The 19,406-nt window shown below is 49.5% G+C and overlaps 1 protein-coding gene across 1 annotated transcript in view; it reads left to right on the forward strand.

Moving 5' to 3' along the window:
- The window catches only part of LOC147737645 (uncharacterized), a 339,012-nt gene that overhangs the window by 59,349 nt on the left and 260,257 nt on the right, over positions 1-19,406 (forward strand). Inside the window, 1 exon segment of the mRNA XM_086924706.1 lies at positions 4,175-4,297. Within this exon segment, the coding sequence (XP_086780832.1) occupies positions 4,175-4,297 (123 nt within the window).

Here is a 19,406-nt window from a genome sequence, read left to right on the forward strand (position 1 = left end):
CATAAATTAATTTGGGAAGGTAAAAAATCCTATCTGGAATCCAGAATCAATGAAGCGGAGCATTCTAGCAAGGAAATTTTTAGGGTGGTTAAAGACTTCACCTCTCCCTCTGCTTACACTCCGACCCATGTTCACTCCGAAACTTGGTTGAAGGAATTAGCTGTCCATTTTGTACAGAAAATTACCTCTATTCAATCTTCCCTCCAGGCCACTTTCCAGCAGCATACGACAAGTCTGGGATGTCCCCTGCCAGATCATGGCCCCTTTCTGTCCAATTTTCCCCCATTAGATCTAGAGAGTTCTCTTGCTATTCTGACAAGTCTCAAATCCGGATCTCCACAGGATCCTTGCCCTGCCAAGTGTCTAGCAAATATGGCACCTGTACTTAATGACTTGATAAATCCCATCTTGAATCTGTCACTCTCTTCCGGGATAGTTCCCAAAGCTTGGAAGAGTGCCATGATCTTACCACTTATAAAAAAAACGGCGCTCGACCCTGCAGTTCATGCAAACTACAGACCCATCTCCTTACTCCCTGCTCTGGCGAAAGTGACAGAAAGGTTTGCTCACAGATCTATTTCCAATTTTATCGAAGAAAGGGGTCTGTTGCATGGTACTCAATCCGGCTTCCGTGCAAATTTCAGCACGGAGACCGCGCTCCTTGAAGTCACAGATGCCATCAGGGAGGAGTTGGATGCTGGTAAAAAAGTGGTACTGATTATGCTGGATCTGTCGGCGGCTTTCGACACCGTTCCCCGCGCACTTCTTCTCTCCAGACTCTGGGACTTTGGTCTGCGGGGAACGGTGTGGAACTGGCTCAAGTCCTTCCTAGCCGACCGCCGGCAGACAATCTGGGCGCCACCCTTCTCTGCTGAAATGTCACCGCTTGAAGTGGGGGTCCCGCAAGGTTCCATCTTAAGCCCCCTCCTGTTTAACATCTTTATGGCCCCCCTGGCGGTGACGGCGGAGTCTTTTGGCGCCCGGATTGTCAGCTATGCTGATGACACCCAGCTCCTCTTTGTAAGTAACAGGGATGGTCAGTTTGATGGTGTCCAGGTCAACGGATGTTTGAGTGCTATTTTTGAGTGGTTTGGATGCCATGGGCTGAAGTGCAACGCCGACAAGTCGGAGTTGCTCTTCTTTGGCTGTACATCTGAACCCGATTGGAAAACCTGGTGGCCGAAAGACATGTCTCCTCCCACTAGCTCGTCTGCGAAAGCCAAAAATCTGGGAGTGGTGATTGACAACAAGCTATCTTTCGGACCACATATTTCATCTCTCACTGGGAAATGTTTCGGCATCCTGCGGATGCTTCGCAAATTTCTCCCCCTAGTCTCTATCCAGCACAGAAAAATTATTGTCCAGGCACTGATCTGCTCCAGGCTGGATTACGCAAACATTCTGTTTTTGGGACTTCCCAAATATCTGGTCAGGCGTTTGCAAATCGCCCAGAATTCTGCAGCCCGAGCCATTTTTGGCCTTCCAAGGAAAGCCAGAGCCACGGATCTTCTCGCCACATTGCATTGGCTACCAGTTGCAAAAAGGATTTTATTTAAAACACTGACCACGACTTTCAAGGCCTTGCATGGCATAGGCCCCAAATATATCTCCAAACGACTGTCTTGGTATACCCCTCTCAGATCTCTTAGATCCTCGTCCTTATCAAAAATGAGTGTTCCCACTATCAAACGGGCAAGAGTAGGAGGACGGTCTTTTCGGCACTTAGCCCCTCATGCATGGAATGATCTTCCAATCTCTTTAAGACAGACTTCCAGTCTTCTGTCTTTCCGCAAGGCCCTTAAGACTTGGCTCTTCCCGTAATCTTTGAGGCTGTTTTTATGTCTGTATGCCCTTTTGGTGTTATGTTTTTTTTTCCCCATCTTCGGTTGGGAGTCTTCGTCAAAGCGCCGGGATACTCCAGTGGAGTGGCCGTGCGCTATAGAAGTGTACAAATAACATAACATAACATAACATGTTGTTACTATTCCTGGATACTGTCTTTGAACATATCTTAGTTCTGGCCTAATGAATGCGAATCCCTTTGTTTTATTCAGGAATCTATCTTAACAGTTGTTTGTGTCTGTGGGCCAGATCAACCATTTATTCCAATCTGGATCTGTTCTGTTGTGATGCAAAATAGTATGTACGTCGACTCCCCCCTCTGAAGTGTTATCACTAACAGATGTAGGTGTAGGTAGAGATGGATTGCTCAAGTCTTTTATCTTGGCTAACCCAAGACAAGACGTCTGTTGGACAGTGTCATTCAAAAACATAATTTGCTCAGGGATGATGCTGGCTCTAAATAAATCTTCTATCCCCTGCACTTGCCAATCTTTTGTGCCCCAGACAGTTTTTGTCTCAATGTTGTCTTTCCAAGATTCGAAACCTAGTGAAGACAGTTGAGCATTGTTAGGATTCGGTCCCCAGTCCTCTTTTGATGACCATAGCTTTCACCATCACATGACACGCCAGCTGTATAAAAGGGAGTCCTACCATAGTGTCGTTGCTTGTTATTACAAACCTGTGAGTTCCTGCTATTTTGGTTCCTGTGAAGCTGTTGGTTGTTGCTGTTTCTCACGGGCTCGTGAGAATCGTTGGAGTATTACCCTTTTCCCGTATCCCTTACCCTGAGTCCCGCTGTTGTGAACTACCTGTTCCCTTCCTTCTGTCCTCTTGTTTTCCCGTCCCGTGTCCCTGTAGTTAGTTAGTTAGCTTATTTGTTTCATTTTTCCCCCCGTCTCTTGTCAGAGACTCGCCAACGACATCCAGGGGCTCCTGTTTGTCAGACACTATTCAGTGTCTTTTTTCTTTGTGCCCGAGACGTGATAAGATCAACAAGTACGGACGCTAGGCGTTCGTCTCATATACAAGTCTTGTGGCAATCGTCCACCTCGTTATGGGCGGATCTGACGTTTGAGCTGTATCCCGGCTGGGATTACTTTACACTCCTTCACCCGAGAGACGAGTGGTTATCGTTTCTCAGAACTTTAGGCTATCCACCTCACTTCTCTTTTTCTTGAGACACAGGGGTTTTTTGTTCATGCACGTTCTTTTGGGCATGTTTTTTACCCTGTGAATCCCTACACGCCCAAAACTAAACACCCGAATAACTAGTCTTGTTTTGCAAGATAAACCCCCTCAAAGCAAAACCTGCATCTGTTTCTGGTAAGTGTATGTGTGGTGAACTGCTGGATATGGTCTTTTGTTATAAAGGTCGGATTGGGGACTGAGGTTTATTGTGTGGTGTATCCTTTTTTGTTTCCCTGTTTATGCAGGTGCGGAAGCGAGGAGGAGGGTGTTATTTGACTCTACGCTCTACAGGGGTGGAAGGTTTGGTGCCTTTATTTCCACCCCCTTTTCTGGTTCACCGGTTTACTCATCTGTACCATCTAGTGAGCGACCGGTGAGTCGGGGAAGTGGTTGGGACACGCCTCGTTCCTGCAGTGTGTGGGTTGGGCTGGAGCCTAACAGAATAACAAGCCCACGTTATAATACACTGCCCGAACTTGGATGGACGTGGAGGGAGGAGCTATGGCAGGGGCTGAAGTCCCTACCATGCTTGATATAATGGGTGCCCTAGCCGCATTACAGGCCCAGGTGCAGGATTTAAGACAGGAGAACATAGAGACAAGAACTGGGGGCAGTAAGGGCACGTGAACCCGTCCAACCCAGAGGACAGACACCCCTTATACAGCCGGCTACGTTCCAGTATGGAGGGACGGGACAGAGTAACCCTGGAGGCGGTACCCCTGTTGCTATCACTGTGACATCCCCTGTTCCTGTTCCCCTGGCTCAACCCGAACGATTCTATGGAGACAGCGGGAAATTTGGGATGTTTATGAATCAGTGCCAGTTACACTTTATGTGTAGGCCGGGGGCCTTTCCTGACGATGCGGCAAAAGTAGCCTTTACGCTTTCATATTTGGCTGGTACTGCTGCCCAGTGGGCTATCCCCTTAGTTGAAGGCAAAGATCAGGTGTTGCGGGATTATGATGCTTTCAAGGAGTTGATGCGGGGGTTATTTGCCAAACACGCATTCACGCAAGCTAGCGACTCCGAATTGCTGAAATTGCGACAGGGCAGACAGGATTTCCTGACATATATAGTGACCTTTAACCGGTTGATTTCAGAGACACATTGGCCAGCCGATAAGCGGACTTCATTGTTTTACCAGGGTCTTAATGATGATCTGAAGGATGTGGTGTCACAGGTAGTGGATCCACCGGAGGAGTGTGCCGCATTCATTGACCTGGTGGTTAAACTGAACTATCGGCTATCAGAGCGACGTGGGGATCGGGTACGTTTTCAGGTGTCCCGAGGAAACTTCGTGAAACAGCCCCTTGGGGAACCGAAGCCTGAACCAATGGAAATAGGGGGAGTAAGGGGGCCTTTGACTCCTGAAGAAAGAAAAAGAAGAAGAGACAAGAATCTATGTCTCTATTGTGGACAGGATGGTCATTTTGCAAGGGAGTGCCCCGTCAAACCATCAGGTGCAGGGTATGGTAAAAAGGTGGCATACGTACAGGTGGAAAGGTTGCCTCTTCCTGAGCAAAAAAGGGGTCAGTATGAGGTGTTGGGGCAGTGGATATGGTGCCCAGACATTTTGTCATCTCGGCCCAACTTGTATTGGCAGCGCATAAACGGGTGCCTGTATCGGTGCTGTTAGATTCGGGTGCCACTGGCAATTTCATTGACATCTCCCTAGCCGAGAAGCTAGGTGTGCCTTGCCAGTATAAGAAACAACCGGAGCCTGTACGAGCGATTGACGGAACAAAGTTGTCATCTGGATGCATCACCAGACAGACGGTGCCTCTACGGTTGGTATGTGACACTCGGAGTGCGTGGTGTTTGATCTGATTGATGCGCCTTCCTTCGGTTTGGTGTTAGGGGTGCCTTGGCTCCAGGAGCACAATCCCCGGATTGATTGGGTGCAGCGTTTAGTCACTCTAGATTTGCATTATTGTCTGAAGCATTGTTATAGCGAGGCCAGTGAGAAGGTCCCTCCGTTGTACTGTGCAGCCATGGAAGAAAGTGGGGTTCCAAGGCAGTATGTGGATTACGCCGATGTCTTTGATAAGGGCTGCGCTCAGAGTTTACCACCACATCGGTCTTTTGACTGTAGAATCGATCTAGTGGAGGGGGTTCCTTTGCCCTGTAGCCGTGTCTATGCACTGTCTGAACCGGAGGAGAAACATCTCAAAGACTATCTAGATGAGATGTTAGAACTAGGGTTCATCCGTCCTTCTTCGCCCGTGTCTTCAGCGATCTTCTTTATACCAAAGAAGGAAGGCACCCTGAGGGTGTGTGTGGACTACCGGACATTGAAGAAGGCCACCGTTAAGAATAGGTACCCTCTTCCTCTCATCCCCTGTTGCTGGATCAACTCCGCAAGGCCACGGTGTTTACAAAACTGGACTTGCGTGGAGCTTACCATCTGATCCGTGTGCGGCCCGGGGATGAGTGGAAGACAGCTTTTAAAACTAAACACGGGTTGTTTGAATACTGTGTGATGCCGTTTGGCCTGTGCAATGCGCCACCGGCGTTCCAGTACTTCATCAACGAGGTCCTGAGTGAGTACTTGGATAGGACTGTAATCGTGTACGTGGATGACATCCTTATCTTTTCAGAGACCAGAGTAGAACATCATAACCATGTGCAACAAGTGCTGCAGAAACTGCGGGAACATCGGCTTTATGCCAAACTTGAAAAGTGCCAGTTTGATGCGGTGGAGGTGGAATTTTTGGGATTCCTAATATCAGCTGAAGGAATACGGATGGACCCAAAAAAGATACAGGCGATTTTGACCTGGCCGGTACCTACTACGGTGAAGCACATACAGGTACTCCTAGGGTTCGCCAATTTTTACCGGCGCTTTATCGCTCGCTTTTCAGATATCGTGGCGCCGATGACACGGTTGTTGCGAAAGGGGGTCCCTTTTGTGTGGTCCCAGGAAGCTCAAGGCGCTTTTCGGTTGTTGTTGAAAACCTTTACTACCGCCCCGGTGTTGGCCCATCCTGATCCTGCTTTGCCCTTCTTTGTGGAGACGGATGCTTCCGCGGGTGCAGTGGGTGGGGTACTGTCCCAGAAGGAGGAGGGCACAGGCCATATGCATCCTATTGCCTATTTTTCGAAGACATTGTTGCCTGCCGAACGCAATTACACGGTGGCCGAACGTGAGTTGTTGGCAGTGAAACTGTCTTTTGAGGAATGGCGTCACTATCTGTGGGGGGCCCGTCATACAATCACGATTTATACGGACCACAAGAACCTGGAGTTTTTTAGATCGGCCCGGGCGTTGACACCAAGACAGATGCGGTGGGTCTTGTTTTTTAACGAATATGATTTTATCATAACATACAGACCCGCTGCCCAGCAGATTAAATCAGACGCACTGTCTAGGATACATATCGATCCGGAGGAAGTGAAATCAGGGAAAGAAAGTAGACCAATGCTTGATAGCAGGAGGATAGTGGATGTGGCTTCGGTGGAAGAGTTTGCTTCCAAGGTGAAAGAGCTGTTGCACAGGATGGATTTGGGCCCGTGGTTACAGCTGTCTCAGGTGGTGGTCCGGGATGGGTTGCTATATCAGGGTGATAGGTTGTTTGTTCCACCCGAGTTGAGACCTAAGGTGATGGAGTGGTGCCACTCCTCCTCCTTGGTCGCACATCCTGGAATAGGTAAGACGAAGGAGTTGTGCTTGAGGTGGTTTTGGTGGGAGACTGTGGCACAGGATATTCAGAGGTATGTGACAGCTTGTCCTGTTTGTGCCATCAATAAGCCTTCGCATAGTAAGCCCTTTGGTCTATTGCAGCCATTGATGGTACCCCCTTCCCCTTGGCATACCATCAGCATGGATTTTGTCACGGATCTTCCTTTGGTGTCCGGATTCACAGCCATTCTTGTGGTAGTGGACTTGTTCACCAAAATGGCCCACTTCATACCACTTAAGAAGATTCCTACAGCTAAGGAAATGGCCTTGGAGTTTATGACTTCGATCGTAAGGTTACATGGGTTACCTACAGCAGTCATCTCAGACAGAGGGGCGCAATTTGTGTCCCATTTCTGGACGGAGCTCTGTCTGGTGCTCAATATGGATATACGGTTGTCATCTGCGTATCATCCCCAGTCAGATGGGCAGACAGAGCGTACCAACCAGATAATGGAACAATACCTGAGGTGCTTGATTACGTCCCTGTCGTGTGATTGGGTGATGGCATTACCTATAGCTGAATTCGCTTATAATAACAGTATACACACGGCCCTGGGAATGACACCATTCTTTTGTTCTATGGGATACCATCCTAGAGCGCTAGCTATCCAACCCACTGGGCACATGCCAGCCATTGACGAAGTGTGTAAACGATTGGGTGACATCTGGGAAGCGGCTAGGCGCAGGTTACAGGAAGCCAAGGCAGCTATGAAGTTACAGGCGGATCGCCATAGGGTTTCGGCCCCTGGTTATAAGGTGGGCGACCAAGTATGGTTGGTTTCCCGTAATCTGAGACTACAGGGGTCACGCAAACTACAGCCCCGGTATGTAGGCCCTTTTCCGGTTGTACAGGTAGTCAACCCTGTAGCGATGAAGCTGTTATTGCTATCAGACTATAAGATCCATCCAGTATTTCACACCTCATTGCTGAAGCCCTTTGTTCCGTCAGATCAGGTCATGCCCCCTCCCGCTCCGGTAGTGGTGGATGGAGAGGAGGAGTTTGAAGTTCAGGCCATTCTTGATTCTAGGCGACGGAGGGGTAGGTTGTATTACCTGGTAGATTGGAAGGGGTATGCCCTGGAAGACAGGACATGGGAACCAGCTGGAGGGGTGCATGCGCCCCGTTTGGTGAGGTTGTTCCATAGACAACATCCCGGAAGCCAAGACCTGTGGGGAGGATCATTGGGGGGGGGGGTACTGTTAGGATTCGGTCCCCAGTCCTCTTTTGATGACCATAGCTTTCACCATCACATGACACGCCAGCTGTATAAAAGGGAGTCCTACCATAGTGTCGTTGCTTGTTATTGCAAACCTGTGGGTTCCTGCTATTTTGGTTCCTGTGAAGCTGTTGGTTGTTGCTGTTTCTCACGGGCTCGTGTGTCAGAAGCAGTACCTGAAATATCCAGATCTCCGTGGGAGCGAGCGGCTATCTTCAGTGATGCTAATTTCCGAATTCCCAAACACCCCTGCACCCGGATTGCTCCAAGCCCAGGAATGGAAGGGAAAGGGGAAGTGGATAACAAACAACAAAGAGAGTCTTCCACACTGGTGTCTCGTACTACCTCTGGATGGAGTGGCTGGGGAACACCTGCAACAGGGAGCAGAACATTACTAACGTTCTAATAAATCATGGGCAACACACTCACTCACTCTCGACTCTCCTCATTCATACCTGGTTATTGTGTGGAGTTAGCTTCTCTCTTAATGAGTCCCAATGTTGAGGTGAGGGTTGGTACTCTTGTTGCTTGTGTAGAGATGTAGCAGAGATGATGTGGAGATTAGAGGTGGTAGACAACAGTATTACCATATGCATATAATATATACTCTCGTTTACTTGACGAATTTCGAATCAAGGAGAAACACTCAAAATCTGGTCACAACTGGATGTTCAGAACAGTTCAGGAAACATTCTCTGAAGGCTATGAGTAGAGGACGGGCAGAAGCTCTGGGCTACGACAGAACCGGCAAGTCTGAAGCATGAAAGTTCTTACCGGGGTTCTGAGACCATGCGGAAGGTACTTGCCCACTGGAACGAAACTTCGACGAGGAAAGCTTGACTGACTGAGTCCGCACGGCCAGACACAGGCCGCGAAAAGTCAGAGGCACACCACCGGGAATGCAGGAATCTTCAGGAACGAAGCGAGAAACGCTTCCAGGGGTAGCGGGACAGAGTCTCTGTGAAAGCTGACTGAAGTTGCGGGAAAACTATGACAGAACGCGGTGAATTGACAGGAGCCAAACTCAGGGCGTCTAACTGCTGGAAAGGGACAGTTGAAGTGCGCCACATAGAACGTGCGGCGTTAGGAAATGGCGGACTGCAGAAAAAGACTAGAACGCTAACTGCATCGAAATGGCGGCACAAGCCGGAGGCGAGCTATTCCTCCGTCCAGCCGTGATCATGAGCCAATTTCTGCAAGGAACCCCAAAGCGGGAACAGCTTCTCAACAGGAAACCTTCCCCTAGCTGCCGGGACTGACAAGGGTCTCTTGCTGGGGGTCGGCACAGTCCTGACATCGTGAGAATCGTTGGAGTATTACCCTTTTCCCGTATCCCTTACCCTGAGTCCCGCTGTTGTGAACTACCTGTTCCCTTCCTTCTGTCCTCTTGTTTTCCCGTCCCGTGTCCCTGTAGTTAGTTAGTTAGCTTATTTCTTTCATTTTTCCCCCGTCTCTTGTCAGAGACTCGCCAACGACATCCAGGGGCTCCTGATTGTCAGACACTATTCAGTGTCTTTTTTCTTTGTGCCCGAGACGTGATAAGATCAACAAGTACGGACGCTAGGCGTTCGTCTCATATACAAGTCTTGTGGCAATCGTCCGCCTCGTTATGGGCGGATCTGACATTTGAGCTGTATCCCGGCTGGGATTACTTTACATTCCTTCACCCGAGAGACGAATGGTTATCGTTTCTCACAACTTTAGGCTATCCACCTCACTTCCCTTTTTCTTGAGACACAGGGGTTTTTTGTTCATGCACGTTCTTTTGGGCATGTTTTTTACCCTGTGAATCCCTACACGCCCAAACCTAAACACCCGAATAACTAGTCTTGTTTTGCAATATAAACCCCCTCGAAGCAAAACCTGCATCTGTTTCTGGTAAGTGTATGTGTGGTGAACTGCTGGATATGGTCTTTTGTTATAAAGGTCGGATTGGGGACTGAGGTTTATTGTGTGGTGTATCCTTTTTTGTTTCCCTGTTTATGCAGGTGCAGAAGCGAGGAGGAGGGTGTTATTTGACTCTACGCTCTACAGGGGTGGAAGGTTTGGTGCCTTTATTTCCACCCCCTTTTCTGGTTCACCGGTTTACTCATCTGTACCATCTAGTGAGCGACCGGTGAGTCGGGGAAGTGGTTGGGACACGCCTCGTTCCTGCAGTGTGTGGGTTGGGCTGGAGCCTAACAAGCATAAAAGGCTGTAGAATAAATTTGCTTGGTATTTGTTAATATACTTTTCATTCCTGTTTTTGTTTACATTTTTAAAGTAAAATGATTCCGGATTGGATACATTGAACCGTGAAAAGTACAGACATTTTCTAAAAAATGTTTTTGAGCTACCCTTTGGTAGCGTAGGACAATGTTCCCATTGGTTATACATTAATACATTTCTAGGATTTGCAGATTTGTGCAAGAAATGATGACTGCTAGACCTGTCAGCCCTTTGGGTGGTCCCTCCTATTTATTTATTTATTTTTGTCCCCTTTTTGCCTCCAAACTCCTTTCATTTTCATGTCCACTTTAATTTTTGGTGTTGTCCTTGGGGTTAGGTGCTACCTTATTCCATAGCTTTTTGAGGCCTAGGTGCTCTGGTGACTGCAGAGACACACAAAATGGTGGCCTGTAACTGCCACATTTATACCTCAGGGACCTGAGCCATAGGATTACACTGGGAAGGCTCTAGAACCTTCCAGCTGATTCCAGTAGCCTGGGGCCAGTCTATAAAAGGGTCAGAACCAGGGCGGCCATTTTAGAAGTGACCAGAGCGCTGGAGTAGAACCTGGTCAGGAGTGAAGCGATAGCGTAGGGAGGAAGGCGCACTTCTAGGGGATAGATCGACCCTAGGGCTGGCTGCTTTACTTTTTGACGTGCCCCCTACCTGTTGACTAAGCCCTGTCATAGTTATTACACTACTAGTTCTCCAAGCCTGTCAGTGCCCTGAGAGGAATGTCCCTAAAGTGTTGGTGAAGGGCTACAAGAACCTAGCTGGGGAATTCAAAAGGGAGAATAACTGCCCCTGAAGGAGACTGAGTGGTTCTTCCCCCCCCCCCCTTGCCTTTGTGATCTAACCCGAGCTGCCTGCTTAGAGAGGAGAAGGGGAGAGGATCTTAACCTCCACCGCTGCTGTCCCTGAGTGTCCTTTGAACCCAAAAAGATTGCGAAACGGGTCCTACCTGATCACGGCTAGTAGCCTGAGACTCCATCGCCAGATTGCTGTGACTCAATCACGGGCCCCCGCTGAGGAGATTCCGCGGGGAGGGCCCGAGTTTTCATCAGCAGAGCTGCAAGTTTGAGGAGGCGGAGTCGAGGAAGACGGTGAGAGCCGACGCAGGAGCGCTGGGAGAAGGGGGCGGGCATCGGAAGAGGCAGTCCCGCGTAGCCACCCCCCCTCGCTGACAGCACAGCCGAGGGAAACACAGAGGGAGACGCAGAGAGGTTCCGCGCTAGTCAGCTGAAACGAACCGGTAGCGCTGAGGCCGGGAACGTCACCTAACAGCTTTAGCGAGTTCAGCGGAGGCAGTGCGGTCGAGTGAACTGTCCGGGACCCGGTAAGATTGTGTAGAGAAGTGCGGGGTCCCAGGGGCTAATCGGGCCCGCAGCTGCTGCAGGAGTTTTGGGAGGTAAGAGAGAGTCAGGTTTTTCCGGCTTAAACAAACTAACTGTCAGTCACTGATGACTCTAGAATTACGGCCAGGCACTAGGAAAACCTCCGCCTATCATCCTGCGTTACTAACAGTACCTTAGGGAGAAGTGACTCAAGGTTTACAGTACTTTCCCGGCACAGTAAAGTCACCTGAGAGAAAGAGATTCCTGAAGGAAGGTTACTTAACCGCTATTGGAAGCCGAATTAATAGGGCTGTTCTGGGCCAGTAAAAACCTTGGTTGGTAGCGGGGTTCTTTTACGCAGATGTTACTTAAAGCCTAAGAATGACACTGAGATAACCTGTTGCGCCCTCTGTAAAACGGAACATTTTCCCTTTCCTTGCCACCTACTTTCTGGGGACACACGCTGCTGCTGCTTGGGACACCCTGCTGGTCTCCTCCGCCGCCGCTGCACGTTGCCACCGGTGCACGGCCGCCGAGAGAGGAGACCACAACCCCCAGCGATCCCTGCGGGCGACCACGCCCACCACTCGTCTTGGCGCCAGGTGGCGCATTTAAACAGCGTTAGGGCTGAAGAGGAGCGGGCGCCCTCTGTAAAACGGAACATTTTCCCTTTCCTTGCCACCTACTTTCTGGGGACACACGCTGCTGCTGTTTGGAACACCCTGCTGGTCTCCTCCGCCGCCGCTGCACGTTGCCACCGGTGCACGGCCGCCGAGAGAGGAGACCACAACCCCCAGCGATCCCTGCGGGCGACCACGCCCACCACTCGTCTTGGCGCCAGGAGGCGCATTTAAACAGCGTTAGGGCTGAAGAGGAGCGGGCGCCCTCTGTAAAACGGAACATTTTCCCTTTCCTTGCCACCTACTTTCTGGGGACACACGCTGCTGCTGTTTGGGACACCCTGCTGGTCTCCTCCGCCGCCGCTGCACGTTGCCACCGGTGCACGGCCGCCGAGAGAGGAGACCACAACCCCCAGCGATCCCTGCGGGCGACCACGCCCACCACTCGTCTTGGCGCCAGGAGGCGCATTTAAACAGCGTTAGAGTTCCCGCACCGCGGGACGCGCGCGGGGCTCCGCCGGGCTAAGCCCGGGCAAAGGGCGGGCCCTCTGTGGCCCTCAGAGGCACAAAGAGGCCGGGACGGGCCACCACCCTTTCCATTCTTTTTCACCAAAGAGGTACTGTGATTCCCCTTACCACTTCTATTAGCCCACTGTTTGGTATTTTGCATCATACCATGTCTATCTGGGAGGAGCTTAATGCCATGTGTGGAACTCAATATATCCCTGACTATTTACCCTCCATAAGCACAGACACCAACCCAGATGATGTTAACGCCACCCTGCAGACGTCACCTCTTTGCGTTCATAAACTCCAATCTCCACTCTTAGCACCACGGGTGGGCATAACACCAAGAGAAAGACCGATGATGCCATCATCAATGGGAAGCCAGCCAAAACCCCTAATCTATGCCCCAGTCCCTCCCAGCATCAATTCAATGTCAGCTCTGTGTCGGGGATATGGAGCATGGAAAAAAGGAAAACTCCCCGCAATTCCCCCAACCGACTTTATTGGCCCAGTTCGAGCATCTATTAATTTCCCTAATTTCACCATTGGTGGAAAAAATCAACGATCTGGGGGACAGGATATCTAACATCGAACTGATAGTTAAAACACACATTCCATCCGGAACCAAACCAGCATCACCAGACCCTCCTATACCCCTCACTGTTCTGGAAAAACCCAAATTGATTCCCCGCAGGAATGCGCACTCCCAAACTACACCGTTGGTACAAACAAACCACTTCGAGGCTAAACTTGAACCTACTAGAATGCCACGAATAAACTTACCCCCCGAAGCCGCCCCCTATGTGACCGTTGTCTCTGGGATTCCTCCACTAACTCACGGTAAAGTTGAAACACGCCAAGATTTACTACATAAGGCCATGTTTTGGTTACAGACTAATAGACCCCTGCCACCCGACCTAGATGGGGGGATCTTAAGTGTTAGGAGGGTGGGGTGGTTGGGCACTTTGCCAAAAGACATTCCAGGGGACTTGGTCTTAATTAGATTTAAGCAAAGGAAAACAGCCCCTTACTTACGATCCTGCAAGTATAAAGTGGGGGATGGCCCAATTCGTATCTGGGACTTACATGACTTTTATCCGAGCTTTCCACCCACCCAGTTATCAAGATCACAAGGGCCAACGTAAATTGCTGTGGGGGTTGCTAAATCTTTGGGGTGGGCCTTGCTGCTTAGAATTAGGTTCATTATAAGCAATCTAACGGGGATCCAAAAGATGTGATTGTTTCACAACTAGGCCCAGTACTCTGCTGAAATATGTTTGTATCTGAGCGTTACTGTAAATTTTGTAAATATGTAACAAGAAGCTGATTAGCTTGTCCATGATTTATTACTTGTTTTAATTGCTTTTATATGTATAAACTGTATTTTATGTCTTTTATGATGAACTAATGGAATAAAGACTTCTTGAACTGAACTGACTCCTCTGTTAAAAAAAACATCCTTGGACCCTACTAATCCAGCAAATTTTAGACCTATCTCCTTACTGCCATATCCTATTAAAATTCTAGAGAAGGCCATTAGCAAAAATCTATTGTGCTACCTGGAAGTTAACTCTTTGCTGGATAGGGATCAATATGGTTTCCGCCCGGGACACGGCACCGAGACTGCCCTGGCAACCGTAATGAACAATCTACGAATGCGTGCTGACAATGGGAATTCTTCTGTCCTTGTGTTATTGGACATTGTTAGAATGGGCGATCCTAGGGGGCCCAGAATACGCTTCTGCCCACCCCTTGACCCACCTCTCCTAGGAACACTGCCGAGCACTGGCGAGAGACCCTTCAGGGGAAGAGTCTCGTATCTAGGATCGCACGCGCTGAGCTCGCACCACTCGACAAAGGGACACCACACAGTAGAGGTTCAGATTCTTTATCTAATCTAAGGTATCTGGATCTTTATGATCCGCCGGTCATGTATTTACAGGTAGAACAAGGGTTCATAGAGTCTCGGTAGGGATGGGGGTAGCGGGACAGTCTTAAGGTTCAGGGTCAATGCAGAAGCGTATCCGGCGCACAGCTCTCAATCCTCGAGCCGGGGGATACGGTAAGATCTTTGGTCCAGCCGGACCAGAATATTCTCCGAGCCGCGACCAAGTCAGCAGGGCTCGAGCAGGAATGAACAGTGGGTCTTACAATCTTCGGGGAGCCGCGATTCAATCAGCAGGGCTCAGGTGTTCTCAGGGTTCAGGGGAGCCGCAATCCAATCAGCAGGGCTCAGGTGTTCTCAAGTTCTAGGGAAACGCGACCACGTCTGCAGGGCTCGGATGGTTCAGGCAGATGTTAGTCTCTGCCAAGCTTGAGCCGCGACGATGTCAGCAGGGCTCGCCAAGATTCCAAAGTTCAGGTAGAGTTCTTCTTCGGTGTTTTGTTGAGCCGCGACCACGTCAACAGGGCTCTCTTCGTCCAAGATTCAGCTGCCTGATAGTTCCAGAGCACCCCTTGTTATAGTCCTGTTCCCCTTTGAAGTCCGGAGCCCTCGCAGGCAGGGGTCTTGGAGCCTGGGGGCTGCTTGTCGGGGTTTCCTGCCACCCGGCCCTTTGATCCTTTGAAGTTGGGTCTGGAGGGATCCCAGACACCCAGGAGGTGTGGAGCCAGCCATCAGGGAGGCCAGAGGGGCGATCAAAACCCATCTCCCGAGAGGAGGCCAGAGGTGTGACTGAAACTACTCCTCCCTCTCTTGCTCATGGGGAGTCCTCTACCCCCGCATGGCGCGTCTAGGGCCTAGGTTTCGCTGAAGCCGGGGTTGGCCATTTTAGGTGCAGGGGAATGGTTACCGGAGGCCTACGGGTGTGATGGGGTGTGGGGGCGTCCGGCACCGGGAGGATAGATGGCGGGTACGGGGGAAGTCTCGTCCTTTCTGTGGGGTCATGGAGGGAGTGTGTTCGACAGGGCAGGGACAACCAGTGATCTTGTGTGGTGCACGGGTCGGGGTGGGAGCGCTAAAGGTCAGGGAGGCCCACGCCACAAGGCCGGGTCCAACAGACATGTCAGCCGCATTCGATATGGTGAGCCATACTGTGCTAGTGGAGAGACTGCAAGGTATAGGGATAAAAGGACGGGCTTTACAGTGGTTAACATCTTATCTGTCTGAAAGACAACAGGCTGTGTCTTTGACGCCGTCCACTTCAGGCATGTCCCCAGTACAACACGGGGTACCACAGGGCGCGGCGATCAGACCAATTCTTTTTAACATCTATCTGCATCCTCGATTCCCCATCATTAAATCATATGGGATAGACTTGGTCAACTACGCAGATGATACCCAACTCGTGTTCTCTCTAGAGGGGAAACAAGCGGTATCTATGGACACCTTTCAGGAGTGCATGTGCCAGACAGCTGGTTGGCTTAGGAAGAATTTCCTACAGTTTAATGGGGGGAAGACAGAGGTGGTGTACTGTCCTGCCACTAGAGTGTCTCGCCACCTTTCGGTGGAGTTTAAGCTAACCCCTGCGGACGAGTCCCTGATTCCAGCTAAAGTGGTGGATGAAAATCTACAGATGGTCTCCCAAGCGAATAAATAGCCAGCGGCTGTTTCAACTTGCTGCGTATGTTACGGAAGGTTCTTCCGTTACTCCCAAAGGATACTCGATCTCTTGTAGTGAGGAGTGTAATCCTGAGTAGGCTGGACTACTGCAATTCCCTGTATATGGGGGCACCACAATATGTTATGCAGGGTTTGCAGAGTGTCCAGTCTGTGGCAGCAAAGTTGGTACTTGACAGACACCGCAGGTCCTCTACGACCGCGGCTTTGAGAGACCTTCACTGGCTCCCTATCAAAGAGAGAATCTGCTTTAAGTCTCTCTGCATTGTATATAAAGCAGCACACGGTCATGGTCCGGTACCCCTGCAGGATATGTTTACCTGGTACAGTCCTGGGAGGCAGCTCCGCTCCTCAAATGTAAATCTGATAACATCTACCAGATTTAAGAGATCTCGGCTGGGGGCAGAGATTTTGGTGTGACTGCCTCGCGTGCCTGGAATGAGCTACCTCTGGATCTCAGACAGGCTGACTCCATGATTTGTTTCAGGAAGAGCCTGAAGCGTGGCTATTTCCCAAAGGCGGTCCTTAGACTGTCATATTGACAATTGATTTTGCTATGTGGTATCTACCTGATGATCCAAGTGCCAAGATACCCGAAGGGTGGCAGCTGCGCTATATAAGAGAATAATACAATACAATAATACAATACAATTAGGGGACTAACAGTGATTTCTATCCCTATCTCTCCTGTTGTTATATGCTTTTCCAGTTAGACAAAACCTTGGTGGTGTGCCTCGCACAGTTTGCAAATCAGTGCTGGAGTTTCAACAAATATCAAAAAGAGAGGATATTTCAGTGTACTTTTTCCCATCACTTGGATGGAATTCAACTCAAACATAAAATATATTATATGCATCTTAATTCTTTCAACTCGCTTTGTTTTCTGTGTACCCTGTTGGCTATAATCACATGCTGCTTACCCCGCCTCGGTGCACGCAGGAATCTGATGCCTTATCCCCCTTCTGTCCTGAAAAAACACTCCCCCTTGTATTCTACACTCAGGATGCCTGGTCTGTTCTGCCCACGTTACTCTCTTACCTTGGTTTATTGTTTACACAGATCGGGAGTAGCAGAGATGAAGGCATTCTCGCAAATAGACTGCATCTTTGCCCAGTAAGCCAAAGACCCATCTAGCACTGTAGCATAGAGCACCGCCATACTTTCAGGTCATGTGACAGAGCTCTAATGGAAAAACCAGAGCGTTGACCTACATTTAAGTCAAACAATGCATGAGGTTGGAAGTCGTTTTGTTGCATAAAACAGCTTTCAATTCCTTGACTTATTTAAGAAGCAGATTGCATTTTTGGGTGAATATACATAAAGAGTGGCATGCGATGCAGGTGGTGGTGGGGTGAGGGCACTGCACGGTCACAAAAGTTACATATAAAGAGTGGCATGCACTGGAGGTGCTGGCAGGGGGAGGGCACTGCATGGTCCGCAAAAGTTAAATATGAAGTATGGTGTGCCGTGGGAGGACAAAGGGCCACCGAAGACAGGAGCTGGCTATGTAGTGTACGAAAGGGCAACAGAAGAAAAAGAGTTCTGCCAAATAACATATATGCTGCTTGCTAATTTTTCAATTTCACTTTTGTGAAAGTACTATATGCTCTTTAGCATATAAAGATAGAGATACTTATTTTATCATAAATGGCACTGTGCAGGATGCCATTTGCAATTATTTCAAGATGCAGACAAGTGCAGAGTGCCATCAGCTACGCTACGCAGTACTACGTGTGCTACGTGTAGTTCAAAGTATACTACATGAAGCTACTTGTAGTGCTGCTACGCAAACTATGCCATGGGTAGGTCATATAGCGCCTAGTCATAACACCCTCCCTATCTAGGAAATGTTTTATAAACTATAGAAGGTCTCTTAGGCTTGTTTGGGGGACCCCATTACCTCTCAGCTCAGCAAGAGGGAATCACATCAGGATCAGCAAAAGCTCTCTGCATCACTGGAAACGGAAAATCTTCCAAGTGTGTGAAATCATGGCTACAGTGCAATAATAAAGGCTCCAGAATTTCAGTTAGCTCGCAGCTGCCCAGTGTTGTGTCTAAAAACGTGAGCTGATCAGTTCGAACAACAGCAACCTTGTTATGATAACCTTGAAGGCTTGGGCACTCACTGTGCCCTCTAGGGTCACGATGTAAGTCTAGGGATGTCGAAAACAAGCATTTCTCGTGTGAAGAAGACATTCGCGCAGCCTAACTTACAAAAATAACTATATGCAGTGTTGTGTGTAAAAGCAGCAAAAGGCAAAATGTTGTTTAAACTTCTAACAAGCCACGGTAACAGGTGTTCAAAGAAGGCCTAGCCCACACTACAATGATTTGTTGGAGTACAGTGTCATAGTGTTGAGTGAAGGATCACAGTGCCGTAGAGTGGAGTGGGGAGTAGAGTGCCATAGAGAGGATTTGTTGGATCACAGCATCGTAGTGTGGAGTGAAGGATCCCAATGTCGTTGAGTGGATTGGGGGAGTAGAGTGCCTTAGAGAGGAATTGTTGAAGTACAGTGTCGTAGAGTGGAGTGGGGGAGTAGAGTGCCGTAGAGAGGATTTGTTGGAGTACAGTGTCCTAGAGTGGAGTGAATGATCACAGTGTCACAGAGTGGGATGGGGGAGTAGAGTTCCCTATAGAGGATATGTTGGCATACAGTGTCCTAGTGTTAAGCGTAAGATCACAGTGTCGTTGAGTGGAGTCGGGCAGTTGAGTGCCATAGAGAGGATTTGTTGGAGTACAGTGTCATACAGTGGAGAGAAGGATCACAGTTTCGTAGAGTGGAGTGGACGAGTAGAGTGCCGTAGAGAGGATTTGTTGGAGTACAGTGTTGTAGAGTGTTAGAATCGGGGGTCTCTGGTTGGCACAGATATGCACTTGTGACAAGCAGGGACCCTCTCCTCTAGTCAGGGCAAGGGAACTACTCCGTACGGATAACCCTTGCTCACCCTCTAAGTTGCGTGGCAAGAGCAGACAAGGCTAATCCCCACATTTAAATAGGCAATAGTTCTTAAGTGTTCATTGGTCAACAAGGTACGCTGAGGGTCGAGGCGCGCTGCGTGCTGGTGAGGCGACCCGTTGATGAAATGTCGGACGACAGGGAAAACAAACGTTGCGGACCCTTGATCTGATGTGAACTCTGGATCGAGTTCAAGTGTACCTTGCGTTGGGCATCCGAGGCGTTGCAGGCGCTACCACTGGTCAGGGCATACCCGGGATGAGGCTGACGGTTCTCCGAATATGTATCCGGCTCG

This window comes from Lissotriton vulgaris, chromosome 1_1 (genome assembly GCF_964263255.1).
Source record: "Lissotriton vulgaris chromosome 1_1, aLisVul1.2, whole genome shotgun sequence".
In the NCBI taxonomy this organism is placed as follows: Eukaryota; Metazoa; Chordata; class Amphibia; order Caudata; family Salamandridae; genus Lissotriton; species Lissotriton vulgaris.